Source organism: Odocoileus virginianus, chromosome 10, assembly GCF_023699985.2.
Source record: "Odocoileus virginianus isolate 20LAN1187 ecotype Illinois chromosome 10, Ovbor_1.2, whole genome shotgun sequence".
NCBI lineage: Eukaryota > Metazoa > Chordata > Mammalia > Artiodactyla > Cervidae > Odocoileus > Odocoileus virginianus.
In genome coordinates, this window is record NC_069683.1 from 57,679,744 (window position 1) to 57,701,748 (window position 22,005).

At 41.2% G+C, this 22,005-nt stretch overlaps 2 protein-coding genes and 1 pseudogene across 10 annotated transcripts in view; 1 reads left to right on the plus strand and 2 right to left on the minus strand.

The window, feature by feature from the left end:
* Positions 1 to 12,078, minus strand: part of ATM (ATM serine/threonine kinase) — a 156,986-nt gene extending 144,908 nt beyond the window's left edge. For 6 of the 9 annotated variants that reach the window (XM_070473623.1, XM_070473621.1, XM_070473622.1 and 3 more), the window contains exons 1-2: positions 11,963 to 12,078; positions 11,419 to 11,562 (exon numbers count right to left, since the gene is read on the minus strand). The gene's annotated coding sequence lies outside the window, so the exon portion shown is untranslated. The other 3 variants (XM_070473619.1, XM_070473620.1, XM_070473618.1) reach the window with 3 other exon arrangements.
* Positions 582 to 2,378, minus strand: LOC110135969 (proteasome subunit alpha type-2 pseudogene; annotated as a pseudogene).
* A 159-nt stretch (positions 12,079 to 12,237) lies between the features above and the next one.
* NPAT (nuclear protein, coactivator of histone transcription) overlaps positions 12,238 to 22,005 on the plus strand; it is a 53,055-nt gene continuing 43,287 nt past the window's right edge. The window contains exon 1 of the mRNA XM_020891371.2: positions 12,238 to 12,481. Within this exon, the coding sequence (XP_020747030.2) occupies positions 12,445 to 12,481 (37 nt within the window). The 5' untranslated portion in view covers positions 12,238 to 12,444. The remainder of the gene's footprint in view (positions 12,482 to 22,005) is intronic.

Sequence of the window (22,005 nt, forward strand, 5' to 3'; positions counted from 1 at the left end):
AATTGGATGGCATCACAGACTCAACAGACATGAGTTTGAGCAAACTCAGGAGATAGTGGAGGACAGGGAAGCCTGGTGTGCAGGAGTTCATTAGGTCGCAAAGAATCAAACATGACTTAATGACTGAAAACAACAATAAAAAAATAAAATTTATTTTTTATAAACTACCAAGGAAAATGTATCAGAGGAGTTTACAATAAAGCCAAGATCTGAACGAACCGGTGCCAATCACAGAAAGAGTTAAGAGAACCAACATTTTAGAGGAGACTAGCCTAGCCAAAGGTTCCTAAGATGGAAAAGGCAAAGAATGTTGGAGTAACTTAAGATGACTGGAGGAACTAGAGTAGTTAGCTAGAGTAAGAGCATCACTAGATAGAGTTTAATTCAATTAATACATTAATCCACAACAATTTAGTTTCCACTCCCAACATGCAACTGGTATGATACATATTTCTTAAGTAATAGCTTCTGAATTGGCAAATCCATTGTCTTTTTCTTTTTTTTTAATTTTTTTTAATTTAAGAGTTTATTATGATTTATAAGTCTCATTTTATTTTTTATTTTTATTTTTTTTACAAACATGCCTCAAATGTTTTAATAGATTTCAGCTTTTCCTTAAACTGTCTTTCCACAGTCAAAACAAAACAACAAAGACCCAATGTTAAAATCACTTAATAAACTTACAAACTTGAAAAATTAGACACTTCAGATAGGCAATAAACTTCATATTATGAAAGCAATATATTCCAAGTTTCCAAGATTTGACAAATTCTGCAGAATGTCTTTCATCAGTAGATGGAAACTTTCAAACGCCACAGTCTTCCGTCAGGTAGGACTGGGTGTCATTCACTGGTCTGAGGTCGAATCCATTTCAAGGCATGTCGCGGTGGCACAGTAATGGTGGGGTGATAGAACGTACAGTCAGGTCGCGTACACTGCGTGTTAAACCTACAGTGTTTCGGATGATAGAAGGGACACTCCATTTTCTTACAAGCTGGGAAGTAGCGGCACAGCTGACTACTGGAAGGCGGTGCTGGTGCTGTGACTGGTTTTGGAGGCAGTCCTGGGGTTCTTCGGCTCATGTGAGTGAAGGGACAATCTGGTTTAGTACATTTTGCATCATATTTACAATTTGGATGAACAAATAGACACTTCTCAGCAAATTCACAATTGGGAAAGGCTTCGCAAGGCGACACGGGGCGATGGTAAGCGCACTCGTCCCCGTTCTTGCAGGCAGGCCAGGACTGGCAGCGCTCCAGCAGCTTCTCTGGCTTCTGTGCCACGCTCAGCTCACTCATCTCAGCGTTTGCAAAGCTACCATCTGGGTCCTCAAGCTGCCTGCTCAGCACGCGGGCGTGCGGCGGGCGGAGCAGACCCGCGAGTGCCCCGTGTGAGGCTGCAGGGTGCTGGGCGGCTCTCATTCCTTCAGAGCTCATGTCCTCCTCTTGATCTGACATGTATCCTGGGGGGCTGGGGACACCGTCCAGCGTCACTATAAACTTGGGACTCGCAGGTTTATCTGGTCTCATTTTAAAAACATCAGTCCATCAAACCATGTAGAAATAAGTATGCAAAAAGTCTGCAAAACAAAACATACTTTAAACATGTTTAAGTAGAGAAGTTATCTAAAATTCTGCATTTTCAGTCACTTCATTATTTGATTATGAATGGCAGCCAAATAATCCTTAACTTCAGTTGGGGTAAGTCTCCTAAATCTGGCTTCATTGCAGATTCCAACTTCTATATTATCTTCTGTCATCTGCCCTTCAAAGCTTTCCTCTAGGGATAATACGGCTGTATGAATGGCATCTTCAAGTTCCAGATCTTCATTATATCTTTTCTCAAGGAAAGTCTTCCCATTCACATAGTTCTTTCCCATTGCTGTGGCTTTCCAGGCAAAGTAAGCTCCAGATGGATCTGACTGAAATAAATATGGCCATCCCTCATTCCAACCACAGATAAGTAAAGAAACTCCAAATGGGCGAACACCACCTGACTGGGTATATTCCTGCAGCACGGAAGCTACTCTCTGGACCAGTTGAGCTGTGGGAACAGGTTCTTGGTAAACGAGATAGTACTGTTGAGCTAGTTTTCGAGCTCTGTGCACAAGTACCCTGTAATCTGGGCCCATGCTACTATACACTATACACATATATATACACTATATGCTTGGTGATTGGTTCCACTTTGTGGACACTTCACTCATCATACAGAATGGATTTCTGTTTCTTCTCAGTTGCCAAGACCACGCCATTTGCAGCTTTAATTCCCACTGAAGGAGCTCCTCCAGCTACAGCAGCCAAAGCGTATTCTATCTGGACAAGTTTACCAGACGGGCTGAATGCAGTCAGCGAAAAGCTGTAACCACGCTCTGCCATCTTTACCCGAAGACCCAACCGATTGTCTTTTTCTGATCTCAACCAAGTTGATCCCTTTGCATAATTTGACAATGATGTTTATATCTGATCTTCTGGGACCTAATTCTGCCTTTGGCATGCCATTCTCATCTTAATGTAAAAGTGTGGGCTCAGTGGTCACTGTACTAGTTCATATCCTGGTCCTGCCACTTAAAAGCTGCATAACCTTGTTGTTCTTGTTGTTGATCAGTTGCTCAGTTGTGTCCGACTCTTTGCGACTCCAGGGACTGCAATACAACAGGTTTCCCTGTTCTTCACCATCTCCCAGAGCTTGCTCAAACTCATGTCCATTGAGTCGGTGATGCCATCCAACCATCTCATCCTGTCATCCCCTTCTCCTCCTGCCTTCAATCTTTCCCAGCATCACGGTCTTTTCCAATGAATCAGCTCTTTGCATCAGGTGGTCAAACTATTGGAGCTTCAGCTTCAGCATCTGTCCTTCCAATGAATATTCAGGACTGATTTCCTTTAGGATGAACTGATTGGATCTCTTTGCAGCGCAAGGGACTCTCAAGAGTCTTCTCCAACACCACAGTTCAAAAGCATCAATTTTTCAGTGTGCAGCCTTCTTTATAGTCCAACTCTCACATCCATACATGACTACTGGGAAAAACATAGCTTTGACTATACAGACCTTTGGCAGCCAAGTAATGTCTCTTTTTAATATGCTGTCTAGGTTGGTCATAGCTTTTCTTCCAAGGAGCAAGTGTCTTTTAATTTCATGACTGCAGTCACCATTTGCAGTGATTCTGGAGCCCAAGAAAATAAAGTCTGTCACTATTTCCATTGTTTCCCCATCTATTTGCCTTTACACGCACTTTCCCTTCTGTCTGGAAGACTCCTAGCACCCTGCAGAGCAATTTAACACCAAGGTCTCACCACAAATGGAACTGATTTTCCCAGGTTCAGTTTCTACAGAACCTCATCTACTCCTCTACCATCACAATACTCTTCTATCACATTTTCACTCTGAATTGTAATAGTCTTTTTGCTTATCTATACCTGGTAAAAACAGCAGCCAACGCTCTTGAATGCTTACTGTGGAGCCCTAAACTGAGGTCATAGGTATGGAGCCCTGTACCAAGGTCACAGGATAGAAATTTCTGGAACTGATGAAGCCCCACAGTCACTGTTGCCATGAGCCTCTGTATCTAAACCAGCCAGCACCCTGACCCCGTTTCTGTAAAATACCCACTCTATAGCATCCTAACCAATCACCTAATGCCACCATTCCAGTAGGAATTTCCTGTCTTGAGGCTATAAAAATTGGCTACAAGCCTGTAAAAGTGTTCAGCTCTCCCTTGAGCCAGCCCACTGTTCTAATGGCCTCTCCCACTCTAATTTTATTCTCCTCTCATTCTTACTCATGTCTGGAAATTCTTTTCCAACCTGTGCACAGACCACAACATTTTTGGTTGCCTGTGTGGAGACTTAGGGTCTCTTCCCCCACCTCCTGGCCTCTCATTTCTCATAGGGATCTCTGCAAACAGGGCAAGTGGCTGTGGAGGCAACTGAGGTCGTCTGGAAAGGGTTACCCACTGGTGTATTCCAAAGGCCCCACTGCTCATGGCATCCCAGTAGCTGCCGCCCAGATGGGTAAAGGTCTCTCCTTTTTGACTCCTTTCTGAGGATTAGGCCAACCAATATTGTGTGGGCATAGGCCAGGCACTTAAAAGCCACTATGGAGCCTGCCACATGAAGACACCCGTGTGAGGATAAGGGAGCCATGGAATGAATCACACCACAAGGGCATCTACCCCCTAGCAAGACAACTTCCATGCTTCATGCCAGGCACATAGTGGTTAAATCAAAACACAGCCCATCGCCCCCTGGCCACCGCCTCCCCAGCAAGATCATAAGGTGGATTCCTCAGCCTATCTTCCCTGTCACTTTCACTTCTTTCCTTTTTAATCTGGATTGATTTACAGGAGCCTAGGTGTTGCCTCTGAGCCATTCCAAGAGTGCCCTCCACATTTCAGGGAAATGCCAAATGGTGAATTCCAAATTCCCGGTCGCTCCCGAGAATCTCTTTCTCTGCCCAGGTCACATGGTACCTTAGCTGAACAGTTCTCAGGGGTTACCTCTCACTGTCAGATGCACCTGTTGGGACGGTCAGTCATTTTGTGCCATCAGTCACACGGAGAGATCACTGGAACAAAAGGGACGCCTTTCTGTCAGCTGGTGACCCTCACGACCCCCATTCTATGGCATGTAGGCTACCAGTGGGTTCTGGTACATCCTGGGAGCCTCTGTCTCAGACTCACCCCTTGGCTACATTCTCTGGAACCGGAAAAATCTGACCCTGCAAAAGGCCTGGACCCAATACAAACTGGGGGGACCAAAAAAAATGTATTCTGAATGGCACACTACATTGTAGCATGATCCTTCAACTTGATCTCTTTTGCCAAAATCAGGGAAAGGACTCAGACTTTCCTTATGTTCAGTCCTTCATGGACCTTAGTCAGAATCTGAATTTGAGGGGCTTACGCTGCATCTGTCTTTCTGTTGCTTTCCTATCCCATTCCCCTCTGCCCCCTTCTCCATCAGATTTCCTAGACGACCCCTACTCAACCTTTCCTATCTACATTTGATATCTATTGTTGGAGACTAGGAAAGGATTCTGAGATTCCCTTTGGTCCAGGTCTTTCTCCTATATTCAAAAGCCTGAGGGATCAAAAACTCTCCTGAACATTCTAGAGAATTCCCTTCTAACTACTCCTGTCTTTCAGGGTGGAGAGGGACCAAGCTTCCTTTCCTACCCTTGCAAATTCCCTTACTCCTTCAGATTCTTCTGATCAAACAAGTCCCCACTTCTCCCAGACAGGCAATCCAAGAATTTTATCAGCTGATCTGCCCCTGGCATGACAGTCAATTTGACCACTATTTGGTCTATATTTTAGCTATAAAACTATCACTACAGAAAGAAAAGATGACTTTTTGACACAGGATGGCCATATATTGTTTAGACTCTGGAGAAAACTGGTTAAAATGAAATTTTTTTTCTTGGAAACTTGCAAAAACAGTTCTTTTTGCATATGCAATTAAAAACAACTAGCTTGTTAAAAAGGCCTGCCTAGGGAAAAGCTTGATTTTAACCCTTGCCATGTCCTTGATACACAGTCCACTTTGCCTGAGACCTCAGCCTTGGTCAAATTAGAACTTCAAGCCAAGAAAAAAAAAGCATCAAAGAGACATTTTAAATGTTAACTGGAAAACTATGAGGTCTCTATCTGTCCCTCTGGATTTATGTATTTCTCAGTGTGTATCTTTATTTTTTGATAATACTGAAGTTAAGATGTAAATGAGCTCTAATTTAACTGGCCTAAAGAAAAGTAATTGCTTACAAATCAAACAATTCTAAATACAAGAGAAACTTAACTGAATGAATCTGAGGTTCACGTGAAATGGGAAATATTCAATATTAAGTATCTAGTATTAATGTTTGTTTGCTAATCTAATATAGACATGTCAAGTCATTAACATTAAGCATAATATTTTCATTGTGCTTAGGTTTAACATAAGTTAAATACTGTTGTATTTTATATCTATTACATGTTTATCAACAAGGAAAGTATTTTGAGTGAAGAAACTTCTAAAAAATAATATGCAAATGATATGAGCTTTTAGATAAACTCCATTAGGAATAAATATACTTTAAGAAATGTATGTCTAAAATAGTCTCTCCAGATCTTGGTAACCTGAATTTTTACAGTTGTGCTAAACTAAGTGACAGAAGTTTATTGAATACCTAGATCATTTCCAAATAAAATAAGATTGTAAAATATTCATTACTGAACACTAACTTCCTTTTACAGAGAAACTAAAGAGATTTGGGACTATTCATAAATATGTTTGGTGCTACTCTGAGATGTCTTCTATAAGAAAGCAAAGGTTTTTTAGAAATTATCACTGATATTTATGCTCACCAATCTACAGAATGCTAATATAAAGGTCAGTTCTTGGTTGCTTAAGAAAAGTAGGATGTATGTTTTTAATAAAGAAGGTATGAGGAATGAAATTGCATTTAATGAAGGGAAAAGGAAGTGAGTCTGACTTACACGTGGTTGTTCAGGATGCAAGAACAAAGTAATGGGTACAGAAAGTGATAAGAAGTTCTGTGGAAAGTGGGCCCTGAGAAAAGTTTTGTGCATGGTTAGGACTAAGTTTAAAATAAATTTAAGTAAATTTGCTTTTAAATGAAGTTAAAAGCTGGTGCAAAAACTTAAATTTGGCCTTTCTCTCTGTTAAGAGGACATACTTTCTTCAGATGTTGAACTGCTTCTAATAATAAGATTTAAGTTTCTTTAACTCTTAATTGATCTGTTCTATCTGTTCCTTTGAAATCCTTTTTGCTACTTTGGCTAAGTGAATAACTATTGTTTCACAGTGACCAATATGATCCTATCTGACTGTTATAAACCCTTTTGATATTTATTGACAAAACTTCCCAAATGATTTGACTTTTAGCTAACTTTGGGATGCTTCAGAGGGCCCCTGAGATGTTCCAAAAAGAGATATTAAATTACTTGGGTTCATTTGACATGTTAAATTATATGGGAAGTACTGCTGGAGGAATGATGAATCTTCTCAGGTTATATTGTATGGTTGATGCTTCTACTGTAGCTATCCTAAACATTATGTGAAATACATGAAAATCTGATATGTCCTGGTAAAATGTCAGTTATAATTCTAGTTACCTACCATGTTAAAGTGTTCCATGTCACAGCAATGACCAGGTTTCTTTGTCAATGGCAATTTAATCAGATTAAACATGTCTTCTATAGTTTCACTCTGATGTCTTTGCAAGAATACTGCTACTTCAAGATTTATGGAAAAGATTTTTCTAAGGTTAACCAAATAAACAAATTTTATTATTAACAGTAAGCTGGTACCAGACTGGAATTTGGTCTCCTCTGTTAAGAGAAAAAGCTTTCTTAGAATACAGTTTTTTCTGTTTCTCTCTTTCTGTTTTCCAGAAAGAGAAATTAAGGAAACAATACCATTCACCATTGCAACAAAAAGAATAAAATACTTAAAAGTATATCTACCTAAAGAAACAAAAGACCTATATGTAGAAAACTATAAAACACTGATGAAAGAAATCAAAGAGGACACAAATAGATGGAGAAATATACAGTGTTCATGGATTGGAAGACTCAATGTTGTGAAAATGGCTATACTACCCAAAGCAATCTATAGAGTCAATGCAATCCCTACCAAGCTACCAACAGTATTTTTCACAGAACTAGAACAAATAAGTTCACAATTTGTATGGAAACACAAAAAACCTCGAATAGCCAAAGTAATCTTGAGAAAGAAGAATGGAACTGGAGGAATCAATCTGCCTGACTTCAGGCTCTACTACAAAGCCACAGTCATCAAGACAGTATGGTACTGGCACAAAGACAGAAATATAAATCAATGGAACAGAATTGAAAGCTCAGAGATAAATCCACATACCTATGGACACCTTATCTTCGACAAAGGAGGCAAGAATATACAATGGAAAAAAGACAACCTCTTTAACAAGTGGTGCTGGGAAAACTAGTCAACCACTTGTAAAAGAATGAAACTAGAACACCTTCTAACACCAGACACAAAAATAAACTCAAAATGGATTAAAGATCTAAATGTAAGACCAGAAACTATAAAACTCCTAGAGGAGAACATAGGCAAAACACTCTCCGACATAAATCACAGCAGGATCCTCTATGACCCACCTCCCAGAATACTGGAAATAAAAGCAAAAATAAACAAATGGGACCTAATGAAACTTAAAAGCTTTTGCACAACAAAGTAAACCATAAGCAAGGTGAAAGACAGCCCTCAGATTGGGAGAAAATAATAGCAAACAAAGCAACAGACAAAGGATTAATCTCAAAAATATACAAGCAAATCCTGCAGCTCAATTCCAGAAAAATAAATGACCCAATCAAAATATAGGCCAAAGAACTATACAGACATTTCACCAAAGAAGACATATAGATGGCTAACAAACACATGAAAAGATGCTCAACATCACTCATTATCAGAGAAATGCAAATCAAAACCACAACGAAGTACTATTACACGCCAGTCAGGATGGCTGCTATCCAAAAGTCTACAAGCAATAAATGCTGGAGAGGGTGTGGAGAAAAGGGAACCCGCTTACACTGTTGGTGGGAATGCAAACTAGTACAGTCACTATGGAGAACAACGTGGAGATTTCTTAAAAAACTGGAAATAGAACTGCCATATGACCCAATAATACCACTCCTGGGCATACACACCAAGGAAACTAGATCTGAAAGAGGCAAGTGTACCCCAATGTTCATCGCAGCACTGTTTATAATTGCCAGGACATGGAAGCAACCTAGATGCCCATCAACAGGCAAATGGATAAGGAAGCTATGGTACATATACACAATGGAATATTACTCAGCCATTAAAAAGAATTCATTTGAATCAGTTTTAATGAGATGGATGAAACTGGAGCCCATTATACAGAGTGAAGTAAGCCAGAAAGAGAAAGACCAATACAGTATACTAATGCATATATATGGAATTTCAAAAGATGGTAAAGATAACCCTATATGCAAAACAGAAAAAGAGACACAGATGTACAGAACAGACTTTGGGACTCTGTGGGAGAAGGCGAGGGTGGGATGTTCTGAGAAAACAGCATTGAAACAAGTATACTATCAAGAGTGAAACAGACCACCAGCCCAGCTTGATGCATAAGACAAGTGCTCAGGGCCAGTGCACTGGGAAGACCTAGAGGGATGGACTAGGGAGGGAGGCGGGAGGGAGGATCGGGATGGGGAACACATGTAAATCCATGGTTGATTCATGTCAATGTATGGCAAAAACCACTACAATATTGTAAAGTAATTAGCCTCCAACAAATAAAAATAAATGAAAAATAAATAAATAAAACCATGATTACTAGAAAAAAAAATTACAGCTTTTGATCACAGATTGTGAATTTCTTTGCCTTTAAGTGATTTATATTTTTCTAAAATCTTTTGTTACTTTGTTAAAGTAAATAAGCATTATTTCACCATGATCTATAAAAATTATGGTAGATGTAGACAAAGCTCATTCTACATATACAAAAATTAACTCATCAATTTGAAACATGGCAATAGTCCACTCAAAGTATGGTCCACTCAAATCCACCCTTTGAGTGTACCACTCTACTCAAAGAGTCTATGCAAAGAGTCAGATACGACTGAGCAACTGAATTGAACTCAGTCTACTCCTAAATTGGGGAATTAAAAATGGGTGAATAACTGCTAACCAGAGTCAGGGCTAAGGTAAATCCAAGATGGCCACTTGGATTTTCCCAGCTCCCTGACAAACCTTATTTTTATTTGATGGATTAAAGCCTTCTCTGGCTACAGGATTAATGTCCTCACAAAGGGAAAAAAAAAAGACAACACTATGCTTCACTGAATATTAAGTTCTAGCTTTGTTAATTAAGGTCTATTTACTAAGACTCACTTCTAAGATAGTTGTTATATTGCTAAAAGGTTTAATTAGATGGACACCAAGCTATAGTCATTTAACAACTAAGTCAGATGACCTGGGCAAGTACCATGCTATACTTCATGGAAGTTCTTGACTTAAATTCTTACTTATGAGCTTACTAACAACTGCTAGCTATATTATATTCTATGTCACCTGTTTCAGAAACTTGTTTCTTATGTTACCAAATGAATGATTAAGCCTATGATAAAATGCTGATATGCAGTTCCATATGAGATCAACTATTTTAATAACGTAACTCTAGACACAGGAAGAAGTAACAGGAGGGAATAATTTCCTGGACCAAGAGGCTAGTAAAACATGGATGGTCCAGAGACTTTTGTTACTCACAAGGCCTGGTCTAGTACCAGCACACTGAGTGACCTATCAGTGGAATCTTCACTAGACTTGGGAATGAGTCTTCCCAGCATCATGGGACACAGTGGCCACGAAATGCCTCCAACATATGGTCAAAAATGTGGCTATGAAGGGGCCCTGCTGACTGGACATTGGTAACTGCCAGCTGCCTCTACAAAAATTAAATCATGACCACTGCAAGCTGCTGACCTTCAATAGCCCCTAAAAGAAGTTCAGGGTAGAGATCAGAATTAAGGCACTCTGTTCTGGAACAAACTGGAAGAACAGGCCTTCAGATAGTCAGATGTTTTCAGGTCAGGATTTTTATGAGCCCAAATTCTCGAATTCTCCTAGAGAAACACTAATGTTACGGACCAGTGTCTGGTCTTGGTTCTCCTGGTGAGCCCCTCAGCAGTTTTTCTACTTCTATTAATCTTTGGGCCATGTTTCTTTAACTTTCTTGTTAAGTTTGTTTCTTCTAGAATACAACAAATAAATCTCCAAATAGTAATACGACTAAAATATCCCCCAGCCAACACCCAGACAACGCTGAACAAGCTGCCTTATCATTTTGTGGACTCTCATCTCCCTCTGTAAATGCACCCTGGCAGAAAGTCGGCACTGGGACTCAGGACCCCACAATGTGCCTGCCCAGCTTGAAGAAGCCCCACTCCCCAGTGACTTGGGTCCCCAGGCCCAAGACAAGGATAAGGTAGGCAGACAGGCAGTCATGAGCAGGGTGTTAAGGGGCCAAAGTCTGGCCCATAAATAAAAAAAGGGCGGAATGTGGAGCCCTATACCAAGGTCACAGGATAAAAACCCCTGGAACTGACGAAGCCCCACAGCAACTGTTGCTATGACCCTCGGGATCTAAACCGGCCAGTACCCTAACCCCATAATATGTAAGATACCCACCCTACTATCCACCCAAGAGCATCCTTACCAATCACCTACTGCCACCATTCCAGTAGGAATTTCTCTGTCTTAAGGCTATGGAAACTGGCTGCAAGCCTGCAAAAGCGTTTGGCTCTCCCCTGAAATGGCCAGCTGTTTTAACAGCAGCTCCCACCCTAATAAATTTTATTCTCCTCATGCCTGGAAATTCTTTTCCAACCCCCACAGAGACCACGACACTTACCACAGGATAGAATTACCACAGGCTCGATAGCACACAGTCAGCCGACAGTCAGAATTTTGAACTGGAGAGTGATTCCAAAGCCCAAGCCTGTTACTCAGGAGACTGCAGTTTAAGCCTCCACAAATTGCTCGCTGATTAAAACTGCTAATTATGAGAGGGGAGAAAAAGATGATTAGTCAAGCCATCCAGTTACATCTGGACTCCGGAAGGGGATGGGCAAGAAGGCTGAAGACTAAATACGCCAGAAGCACGATGGGTGGGCAGAAGAAAGCCACAAGGACAGGGGGCTAGGCTAGATGGGGTAAAGAGAAGAGGAAAGGGCCGCTCTGTAGGAGTGCGTCTGGAGGCAGGGGCTGAACGGCTCAGATTAGACTGAATTCCCCAACGCTGAAGCCACTGAGCTTCTTCCGCGGCCCTACCGTTGGACTCTGCCGAAGTGGAATCTGAGTAAGCGGTGATGTCCGCAGCCTAGAAGCCCGCTCAACCCGCCTCCCGCAAAGCCCGAGCCGGCTGTCCAAGCACTATTCCGGCTTCCGGATCAAACCTGGAGTGATCGCGCAGCGTACGTTTCCAAAGGAAGCACTAAGGAGAAGTAGCGCCGGGGCACTGTTTGCCCACGCTGTCCCAACACGCACGCTCTGCACTCCCAAGACCCGCCTCTCCAAACACAGGGTTCTTTGAGGGAAACGCGCGTGCGCCCTGTCAGCCAATGGCGTGCGGCCCTGCGTCCGCCGCTCGCCCTCTAGCGCCGGCCCAGCCTCTCCGCTCCCGCCTTCCCGCCCCGCCCCCATCCAAATGTGAGGGCGGATGTGACGACAGCTCCAAGTAGAACGGAGGCGGGTTTCTTTTCGGCGCCTTTCTTTCTCCGGCGGAAGCGATTGGCTGGCGTGGAGCGAAAGAGGCGGGACAAGTTGTCGCGGGTTCAGTGCCGCCACTGGAACCGGGAGATGCGGCGCAGGGGCTGTCGCTGTGTTGGTTTTTATCCGAGTCTCGTCTCTCACTACGGTTCCTTCTGCGGCTTCGATCATGCTGTTACCTTCGGACGTAGCCCGGCTGGTATTGGGTAAGCGCCGGCGCGGGAGGGAGGGGTACTGGATGAGGCGAAGCCGGACGGAAGGACCTTTGGAGCCAGAGGTTTTTCCCAGGGTGGGGAAGCTTTGGGGCTTTGCCTCCCCACCTTCAAGTTCAGACTGGCGGTGAATCTTCTTCAGTGGGAGGCTCGGGCGGTTTAAGTTTCTTTATGTGTGAATGCTCCACTCTTCCGAGACTCTGTGGCGAGGGGCGGCTGAAGAGAAACTCCGGGTGGAACACCTGAGGCCCGGATTTGGAGGGAAAGTCAGGCCTGCACACTCAATTAGAATCCTGCAGCGGAGTTGCCTACGTGATGGATGGACTGCATGTTCTTCAACCTTGGGCTCACTTTCCCGTGTCAGAGCTGGGGCCGAATTAGGAAAAATAAAAGACTTCCCCAGCCACCCAGCTTTAGGGAAGGACCTTTCTGACGGCCTTCTCATAACTTGCCTTTAGAGCGACGAATTTGGAACGAATGAAGTGATCCTGCCTCTCTATCCCCCCAGCCTCCTGCAAGAAGTCGTAGAATGTAGAGGTTTGAAACGCCAATTGCATACTTTTAAGACAGCAGCAATTCTTTTTTTTTTTTAATTAGCAAGACTTTTCACTGGAAATGCCTTCCAGTGGAACGTTTTCTAGTCCTAGTTTTTCCTCAGTTTGAAGAGTGACACTGCCAGTTGTCAGGGTGTATTGTCTGTGCAGGAAACGGGTTTTGTTGTTTGTCCCCTGAAAGAATCAAGAGTATTGTATTGCTGGGAATGAGAGCCACATAAAACTCAAAACCGGAGCCAGACTTACAGACATCATATGTGAATGGTTAAATGGGAAACATCTGTTCTAAAACTTCCCTTGGTGTCTAAAGACTGTTACTAACATTATTTTACTATCAGAAAAATCCATTTCTTATTCCCTTTTTAAAGTATTCGGCCCTGTCCAAAAAAAGAAAAAAGTTTTTATGCACAGACTCTTTTTTTTTTTTTTTTAATTTTTATTAGTTGGAGGCTAATTACTTTACATCATTACAGTAGTTTTTGTTATACATTGAAATGACTTAGCCATGGATTTACATGTACTCCCCATCCCAGTCCCCCCTCCCACCTCCCTCTCCACCCGATCCCCCCGGGTCCTCCCAGTGCACCAGGCCCGAGCACTTGTCTCATTATGCACAGACTCTTGACAAGCACATTTTGCAGGAAACTTTAGAGGGTACTGGTTCTACCATCTGTTTTTGGAGAAAAGAATCACTTAAATTTAAACTAATATTTGTTAATTTTTGGTTAATCTTTTGCACACTTTATCATAACTGAATATCAACATTTAACCTTTTTGAAGTAAATTGGACATCCAAGTGAAAAAAAAAAAAAAACAGTTAACCTACATCTAAGAAGAAAGCTGTCTATTGTAATTGTTATATTGATTAGGCTTATTTGTAAACAGATCCGAAGTAGACTCACAAAATTCACAATAATACTGACATACTTTATTATGGTAGCTGTCCTGTTTGCTTTGTGGGATGTTTAGCAGCATCCCTGGCTTCTATCCATTAGATGCCAGCAGGGACCCAGTTCCCGCCTTCGCCCAATTGTGAGAATAAAGTAAGTGTCCAAATATTGCCAGTATATTTCCTGGAGGGCAAGGACCACTGGTCTTAAGAAAGCAGTACGATTTTCTAACTGGAATACTTTAAACAAACTTGTGAGTATTCTCCTAGACTTCCTCCTTCTTTAAAAACTGATAAAAATTACAGTCATTGTTTCTTATCCTAAAATTCTTATTTGTCATTCACATTCCATTTTTATTGCCAGAGTACTAACAGTATGCATCCCATTTCTCCTTTGGATTATTTTCATAGTTTCTCATATAGTCTTGCAGTTCGTCTTATTTATGGTTACAAAAATCTGCCTAAAGCATTAACACCACACCTCGAGTTCTAATAGTTGAAAGAGTAATTCACTTACCAAAAATTTCAAGTTGTACAAAAGAGTATATACTACCAAAAAAAGCAAATCTCACCACTCTTGCTTTTTTCATTTAGCATTATCATGTCACCACAGAGATGTATGAGTCACAAAACTTAGTGGCTTTAAAACTAAGAGTTTTATTCTTTGCCCATGATTCTTCTGTCAGTTCCCCTTCCCTCTCAGTACTCCTTCAGTCCTTCTCATTGTTGCTCCTTTTGTTCATCATGTTCTTGCAGCAAATCTTTGGTTGCTTAGTATGTTCTAGGCACTGTGCCAATTGCTAAAAATAGAGTTCTCCCCTTAGAATTTACATAATTAGGTTTTTTACCCTTACCCACACATACCAAAACACTTTCCTAGACCCCCACCTCTTATTTTATCTAATGCTCTATGTTACCCTTTCACAAATCAAATTTATTCAAAGAATAAGCTCTGCTTAGTTACGGTACTTCCTTACTTAACTTTCAGTCTTCAACATACTGCACTGACTTTTGTACCTCACTGCTCCATTTGAATAGCCTTGCTACTCAGCTATATCCAGCTATTGCCTTGCTAAAATTTCTTTAAATATTGTCCAGGTCAAAATATATACATCGAAGTGCCATTTGTTGTTTCTGGGTCACCAGTTTTGGTTTTATTAGTATGTCAGACAAGGTATTCTGCGGACCTGATCTTACAAGTCTCTTTTGCTTGATCTCAAGTTCTCAACATATGCCCTATGCCCCAGGCATTCCAAACTACTTGCAGTTTCTCCAGATACTCTTGTTAATGTATTTTGTTCCCTCTGCCTGCAGTGTTTTTCTTCCTCTCTTCCCTAGTACACTTGTATTTAAGGTTCAGGTCAGTTGTAACCTCAAACTGTTTCCAGCAGGTACAGTTGGTACTTTCTCCTTACACGCTCTGGTGGCATTGTAGATTACTTGTATCATACTCTTACTTTGTTTTATTGTAGCTGTGTGTTTACTTATTCTTTTTTTTAATATGAAATTTAACCATTGTAGCCATTTTTCCAATTCTGTGGCATTAAGTACAATCATATTTTTCTGTAACCATCACCATCATTCACTTGTAGAACTTTGCCTTCCCAAACCAAAACTTACTTTTTGACCTATTTAGTATTCTTCGTTTGTGCGTGCTCAAGTCATGTCCGCCTCTTTGCGACCCCATGGACTATAGCTTGCCAGGCTCCTCTGCCCCTGGAATTTTCCGGGCAAGAATGCTGGAGTGGGTTGCCATTTGCTACTCCATTCAGTATTCTTATTCTAGAATTAATGTACAGGCTTCAAGAGTTGTGGGAGGTCCCAAACTATCTGTAAAGTTTTATGTACAGGTGGGGCATTTTTTATAGGTAAAGTATCCAGAACTTTTCTTTAGATTCCTAAATAAATTTGTTCCTTTCTGTATGAGTCAGCATCCATTCCGGAAAACTGAAACTAATCTGAGTATTTAGCATGGAGGAATTTAATGAGGGAATTGGTTATACTGGTGAAAAGCTAAGAAAACAAGCAGCTTACATGAGCCAACCTGGAGGGTGGTAAACAGCAGGAAACCACTCTGATAATCAGGAGGACAAGTAGAGATGAAACCCAGAGGCTGGTTTCACTATGTGAAAACTAGAAGGTAGACTTGTCTGATATGGGAGCAGTAGTAGAGGAAATTCTACGAGGGCAAAGAGGAAGTGGGAGGAAAAGACCATGGCTCCTAGTAACTGCCCTCCAGTCTCCCACTGGTGCTTCCTGTTGATTGAACCCAGTCAGAAGCTAGCTGACATGGAACCCAGGAAATTGCCTGCAGCGGGGTCAGGTTTCCTGTGCTACAGGACAGAGCAGGGGAAGCAGGAAGAGTAGATTTGAAGGCAAACAACCAGGACCAGCATACCCCACAAAAGTTGAAGAGCCACTGGTTCTATTCACCTTTACATCACTGTATCATTAAGACATAGATATTTAATAAATATTTACAAAGGTGTAGCTATGATCATGCGGAGAAGGCAATGGTACCCCACTCCAGTATTCTTGCCTGGAAAATCCCATGGATGGAGGAGCCTGGTGGGCTGCAGTCCATGGGTTGCGAATAGTCAGACACAACTGAGCGACTTCACTTTCACTTTTCACTTTCATGCATTGGAGAAGGCAATGGCAACCCACTCCAGTGTTCTTGCCTGGAGAATCCCAGGGACGGCAGAGCCTGGTGGGCTGCTGTCTGTGGCATCTCACAGAGTCGGACACGACTGAAGTGACTTAGCAGCAGCAGCTATGGTCATGACCTTCCCCTTTGTCGACTGAATAATATCTGTCATTTATTCAGATTCTTTTATTAATTCATAATCATATGTCATTGCTGACATTTACAGCATTTTATGATCCTCAGCCCTTCTGTGTTTTCAGTTGTATTTCCAGCTATTCATCATAGATTCTGTGCTTCATTCAAACCAGGCATGTTCTTCAAACGTGCTCCATATATGCTTTCCATCAGCTTTGTTGACTCATCTCTTCCTTGAAACATGCGTAATATGCCCCAAGTCAGTTTATACTTTCTCTAGCCCCTATAAAATAAGTCTAATTGTTTAACCACCTTTGCTTTTTATTTTATTACAGTTATTTGCATATATTATCTTCTGGGTCCTTGTAGATTATAGCTTCTTCTAGAGAGATTTTCTTTGTTATTTGTGGATCTAGTACTATAAAGCACTGGAAGTTAAGTCTTAAGATCTTAAGGACTTTCCTGCAGTCTAGCAGTTAAGACTCCACCCTTCCATTGCAGGGAGCGCAGTTCCATCCCTGGGCAGGGAACACAAGGCGCATGGAGGAGCCAGGTGGATGAAGGCATCTCAAACTACTGATAATCTGAGGAAACTATTACAATATGTAAAGGAAATATTTTCAGATAAGGGGATTAGCTCTCTCTTGCTTTTTTCATCAGATGCATCTTTCTTTATCTTTCCCACTCTATAAAAAGAGAGGGCAGAATCTTGGCATCCTAGTTCATAAAATTCAAAACCCTAGATATTGCCAGGATTTTGTCTTTCCTTTTTCAATTATGTTTTCCCTTCAGTCTATTTTATTACTCATTACTGGGGGCTTCCCAAGTGGCACTAGTGATAAAGAACCTGCCTGCCAATGCAGGAGACATAAGAGATGCAGGTTTGATCCCTGGGTTGGAAAGATTCCCTGGAGGAGGGCATGACAATTAATCTTTCCCTTTCTATAAATAGGAATAAGAGAGGGCAGACTCCTGGCACCCGAATTTCTAGAATTCCAAACCCTAGATATAGCTCAGATTTTGTCTTTTCTTTTTCAGTTATGTTTTCCCTTCAGTCTATTTTGTCATTACCTCCACTGAAAAGCAGGCACAGGACAATATTAAGAAAAAAAGAAATTCAAGTTACCTATTTGAACATAGGTCAGTTAGTTTACAAGAAGATGTAGTTATCTTACTCTAAAATTTTTTAAAGGTATAAAAAGAAAAATTAAAACATTTTGATTGAAGAGTAATTTTTTTTAAGTAAAAGATAATTGGTTTCTATTTTGTGTTTTCATTGTAGCATTTAGATTTCAGATAATTTGTACCTAAAATTTCTGCCATTATTCTGATTGAGAACTGGTACAATCAGGTACTTAAGGATGATAAATGAGCTTTTTGTAGGCAATGTAAATGTAATAATAAATGAGCATAAAGCAGTCATCTGTCACTGTAACATTGTTTTGGAACTTTCTGGACAAAAGTAAACAAGAATACATTGAGCCTGAAATGGGTATTCTAGATAGTCCAAAGTTGGGCTTTTTTTTTTAACAGCAAAAGACATATGTCTCAGATACTGCTATTTAAAGATGCATTTTAACTTTTTAAACACTTGTTAAAAGACATTCTAGCTTTTTAACAAAGCCTTTACTCAAGGGTAGACTACACAAAACTATAATATGAGAAGCCAAAAACTGGGCTTTGGTGATTCTTTTTTTTCTGGCCGCACTGCTGGCAGGATCTTAGTTGCCCAAATAGGGATTGAACCCCAGACCTCATCAGTGAAAGCACAAGAGTTTAACCACTGGACCGCCAGGGAATTCCCACCATATTTTCTAGAAAAGTTACCATTATATCATTATATTTTTTCTCGGGCTGTGTTTCTCAAACCTTACTTTACTATTTTCCCTAATTACCCCTTGCATGAAATTTTAGTGTTACAGATATTAGTATCAATTCAGTTGCTCAGTTGTATCTGACTTTGGCGACCCCATGGACTGCAGCACACCAGTCTTCCCTGTCCATCACCAACTCCCAGAGCTTGCTCAAACTCACGTCCATCAAGTTGGTGATGCCATCCAACCATCTCATCCTCTGTTGTCCCGTTCTCCTGCCTTCAATCTTGCCCAGCATCAGGGTCTTTTCAAATGAGTCAGCTCTTCACATCAGGTGGCCAAAATATTGGAGTTTCAGTTTTAGCATCAGTCCTTCCAATGAACATTCAGGACTGATTTCCTTTAGGATGGACTGGTTTGATCTCCTTGCTGTCCAAGGGACTCTCAAGAGTCTTCTCCAACACCACAGTTCAAAAGCATCAATTCAGCGCTCAGCTTTCTTTATGGTCTGACTCTCACATCCATACATGACTACTGGAGAAACCATAACTTTGACTAGGTGGACCTTTGTCAGCAAAAAAATCTATCTGCTTTTTAATATGCTGTCTAGGTTTGTCACAGCTTTTCTTCCAAGGAGCAAGCATCTTTTAATTTCATGGCTGCAGTCACCATCTGCAGTGATTTTGGAGCTCAAGAAAATAAAGTTTGTCATTGTTTCCCCATCTATTTGCCATGAAGTATTGGGACTGGATGCCATGATCTTAGTTTTTTTAATGTTGTGTTTTAAGCCAGGTTACAAATAGACTTTATATATTGTATGTATACCTGTGATTTATGCATAAAAGACATATTTTATTCATTCTCTTTCCTCCCCAGTACCAGTTTTCACCCCCTTGGGGCTGTGTCACTGTTTTTGAGAATACTTGGTCTAGAGAAAAGCAAATCTACTTTAAGGAATTAGATTTCATGACATTACTTATTACAAGCCCCAAGTGATTACCAGTGTATGTGGGGTGAGTAGTACCTGTAAAACTTTCTACCATAAAAAGAAACAGTTTGGGGTCTTCAATTTAAATTTTGAAACATATAAAGAAAAATCGCTGACTGCCCTGTTTCCACAATGACTCTAGTGGTCTATAGGCTATAGTGGTCTAAATTTCTATAGTGGACTATAGTGGTCTAAATTTCTAAATTCATGAAATCCTAGTGGTGGCTGACTTAACTTATTCCAAATAATGTGACTGTCAGAAAGCAAATCATAAAAATTGATTTCAGCTGGCTATAGTTTTTATAAGGGTTTATATTGGATCGTTTATTTGTGAAAAATGAAAAAATGGGGAGGGAAATAGCCATCTTTGATCCACCTAATTTCACATCAAAGGGGATTTTATATTTTCAGTGATGGGGATATTGAAATAGTAGTATCTGAAATAAAAGGTTTCTTCTGATTTCTAAGTGTTTTCTCACATTCCAAACAATGGTGTCTTTGGTATGTTTATTTCTTCCATAGCGTTAATTAGCAAGAGGTTGGAAAACTGATTCATCAGCTGTGAATACAAACTGGTGCATGCAGTCACTTAGTCATGCATGGTCACTTCAGTCATGTCTGACTATTTGTGACCCTGTGGACTGAGTCCACCAGACTCCTCTGTTCATGGGATTCTCTAGGCAGGAATACTGGAGTGGTTTGCCATTTCCTCCTCCAGGAGATCTTCCCGACCCAGGGATCGAACCCCAGTCTCCTGTGTCTCCTGCATTTCAGGTGGGTTCTTTACCACTGAGCCACTGGTGGATGGGTGCCAACATCCCAGCCAGTGCATATGTGTGTGTGTGCTTTGTAGTGTCTCACTCTTTTCAACCCCATGGACTGTAGGGTCCCCGGCTCTTCTAACCATGGAATTTTCCAGGCAAAAGTGCTAGAGTGGGTTGCCATTTCTGTCTCCCTAAAATGGGACAATTTCCTTGCCCTTTTCTTTTTTTAATGCTCATATATAATAACTTTGCAGGCCTTCTCATTTTTTTCACTTGTCTGGCCTAGTTAAAGATACTATTCCAGGTAAATTTTATAATTTTGAAGTTGGGAAAGACGTTAATAATAATTGCCTTGCATGCGTGCATGCTTAGTCACTTTAGTTAATCTGACTGTGTGACTGTGGACTGTAGCCTGCCAGGCTCCTCTGTCCATGAGATTCTCCAGGCAGCAATACTGGAGTAGGTTCCCATGCCCTCCTCCAGGGCATCTTCCCAACCCAGGGATTGAACTTGTGTCTCTTTCATCTCCTGGATTGGCAGGCAGGTTCTTTACCATTACTGCCGCCTCAGAAGCCCCAAAATTGGCTTAGTAGTTATTAACTATTGTACTAACACTGAGGTAAGTATACTATAAAGGGAATCTAGTATCTTGTAATAGGAGTATGGTATATAGAGAATTCAAAGAAAAAATTCTCTGAGGAAGTGACAATTACTTCAGTAGACCTGAAGAATGAGTTGGAATTAGCTTGGCTAAGAAAGAACATCCCCAGTGGCTCAGCTGTAAAGGACTTGCCTGCATTGCAGGAGACGTAGCAGGAGCTGCGGGTTCAATTCCTGAGTCAGAAAGATCCCCTGGAGAAGGAAATGGCAACCCACTCCAGTATTCTTGCCTGGTAAATCCTATGCACAGTTCATGGGGTTGCAAAAGAGTCAACACAACTTAGCAACTAAAAAGAGCAACGACTCGAACCTCTCCCTTTGGAGCTTCCCTGGTGGCTCAGATGGTAAAGAATCTGCCTACAATGAAGGAAACCTGGGTTCAATCTCTGGGTCAAAGAGATCTCTTGGTGGAGGAAATGGCTACCCACTCTAGTACTCTTCAGCTTGCCTGGTGGCTCAGATGGTAAAAAATTTGCCTGTGATGCAGGAGACCTGGGTTTGATCCCTGGGTTGGGAAGATTCCCTGGAGAAGGGAACAAATACCCACTCCAGTATTCGTGACTGGAGAATTCCATGGACAGAGGAGCCTAGTGGGCTGCAGTCCATGGGGTTGCAAAGAGTCAGACAAAACTGAGCGACTAACATTTACACACAGCTAAGAAAAGATAAGCTGCCCACACAAAGGCAATAGCACATAAAGTGTTCTTGAAATAAGAGCATTCATATACTGAAAAGATGTTCAACAGTGCTACACTAACTATTAGGAAATAACAAATTAAAACTATAATAAAGTACCTTCTCACACACTGGTCAGAATGGCTGTTATTAATAAGTTTCACAAACAACAAATGCTGGAGAAGGTGTGGAGAAAAGGGAACCCTCCTACATGGTTGGTAGAAATGTAGGTCAGTGCAGCCACTATGGAAAACAGTATGGAGTTTCCTTAAAAAACTAAAAATAGCATTGCCATATGATCTAGAAACCCTACTCCTGGGCATATATCCAGACAGCATAGTAATTCAAAAAGATATAACACATACCCCTATGTTTATAGCAGCACTATTCAC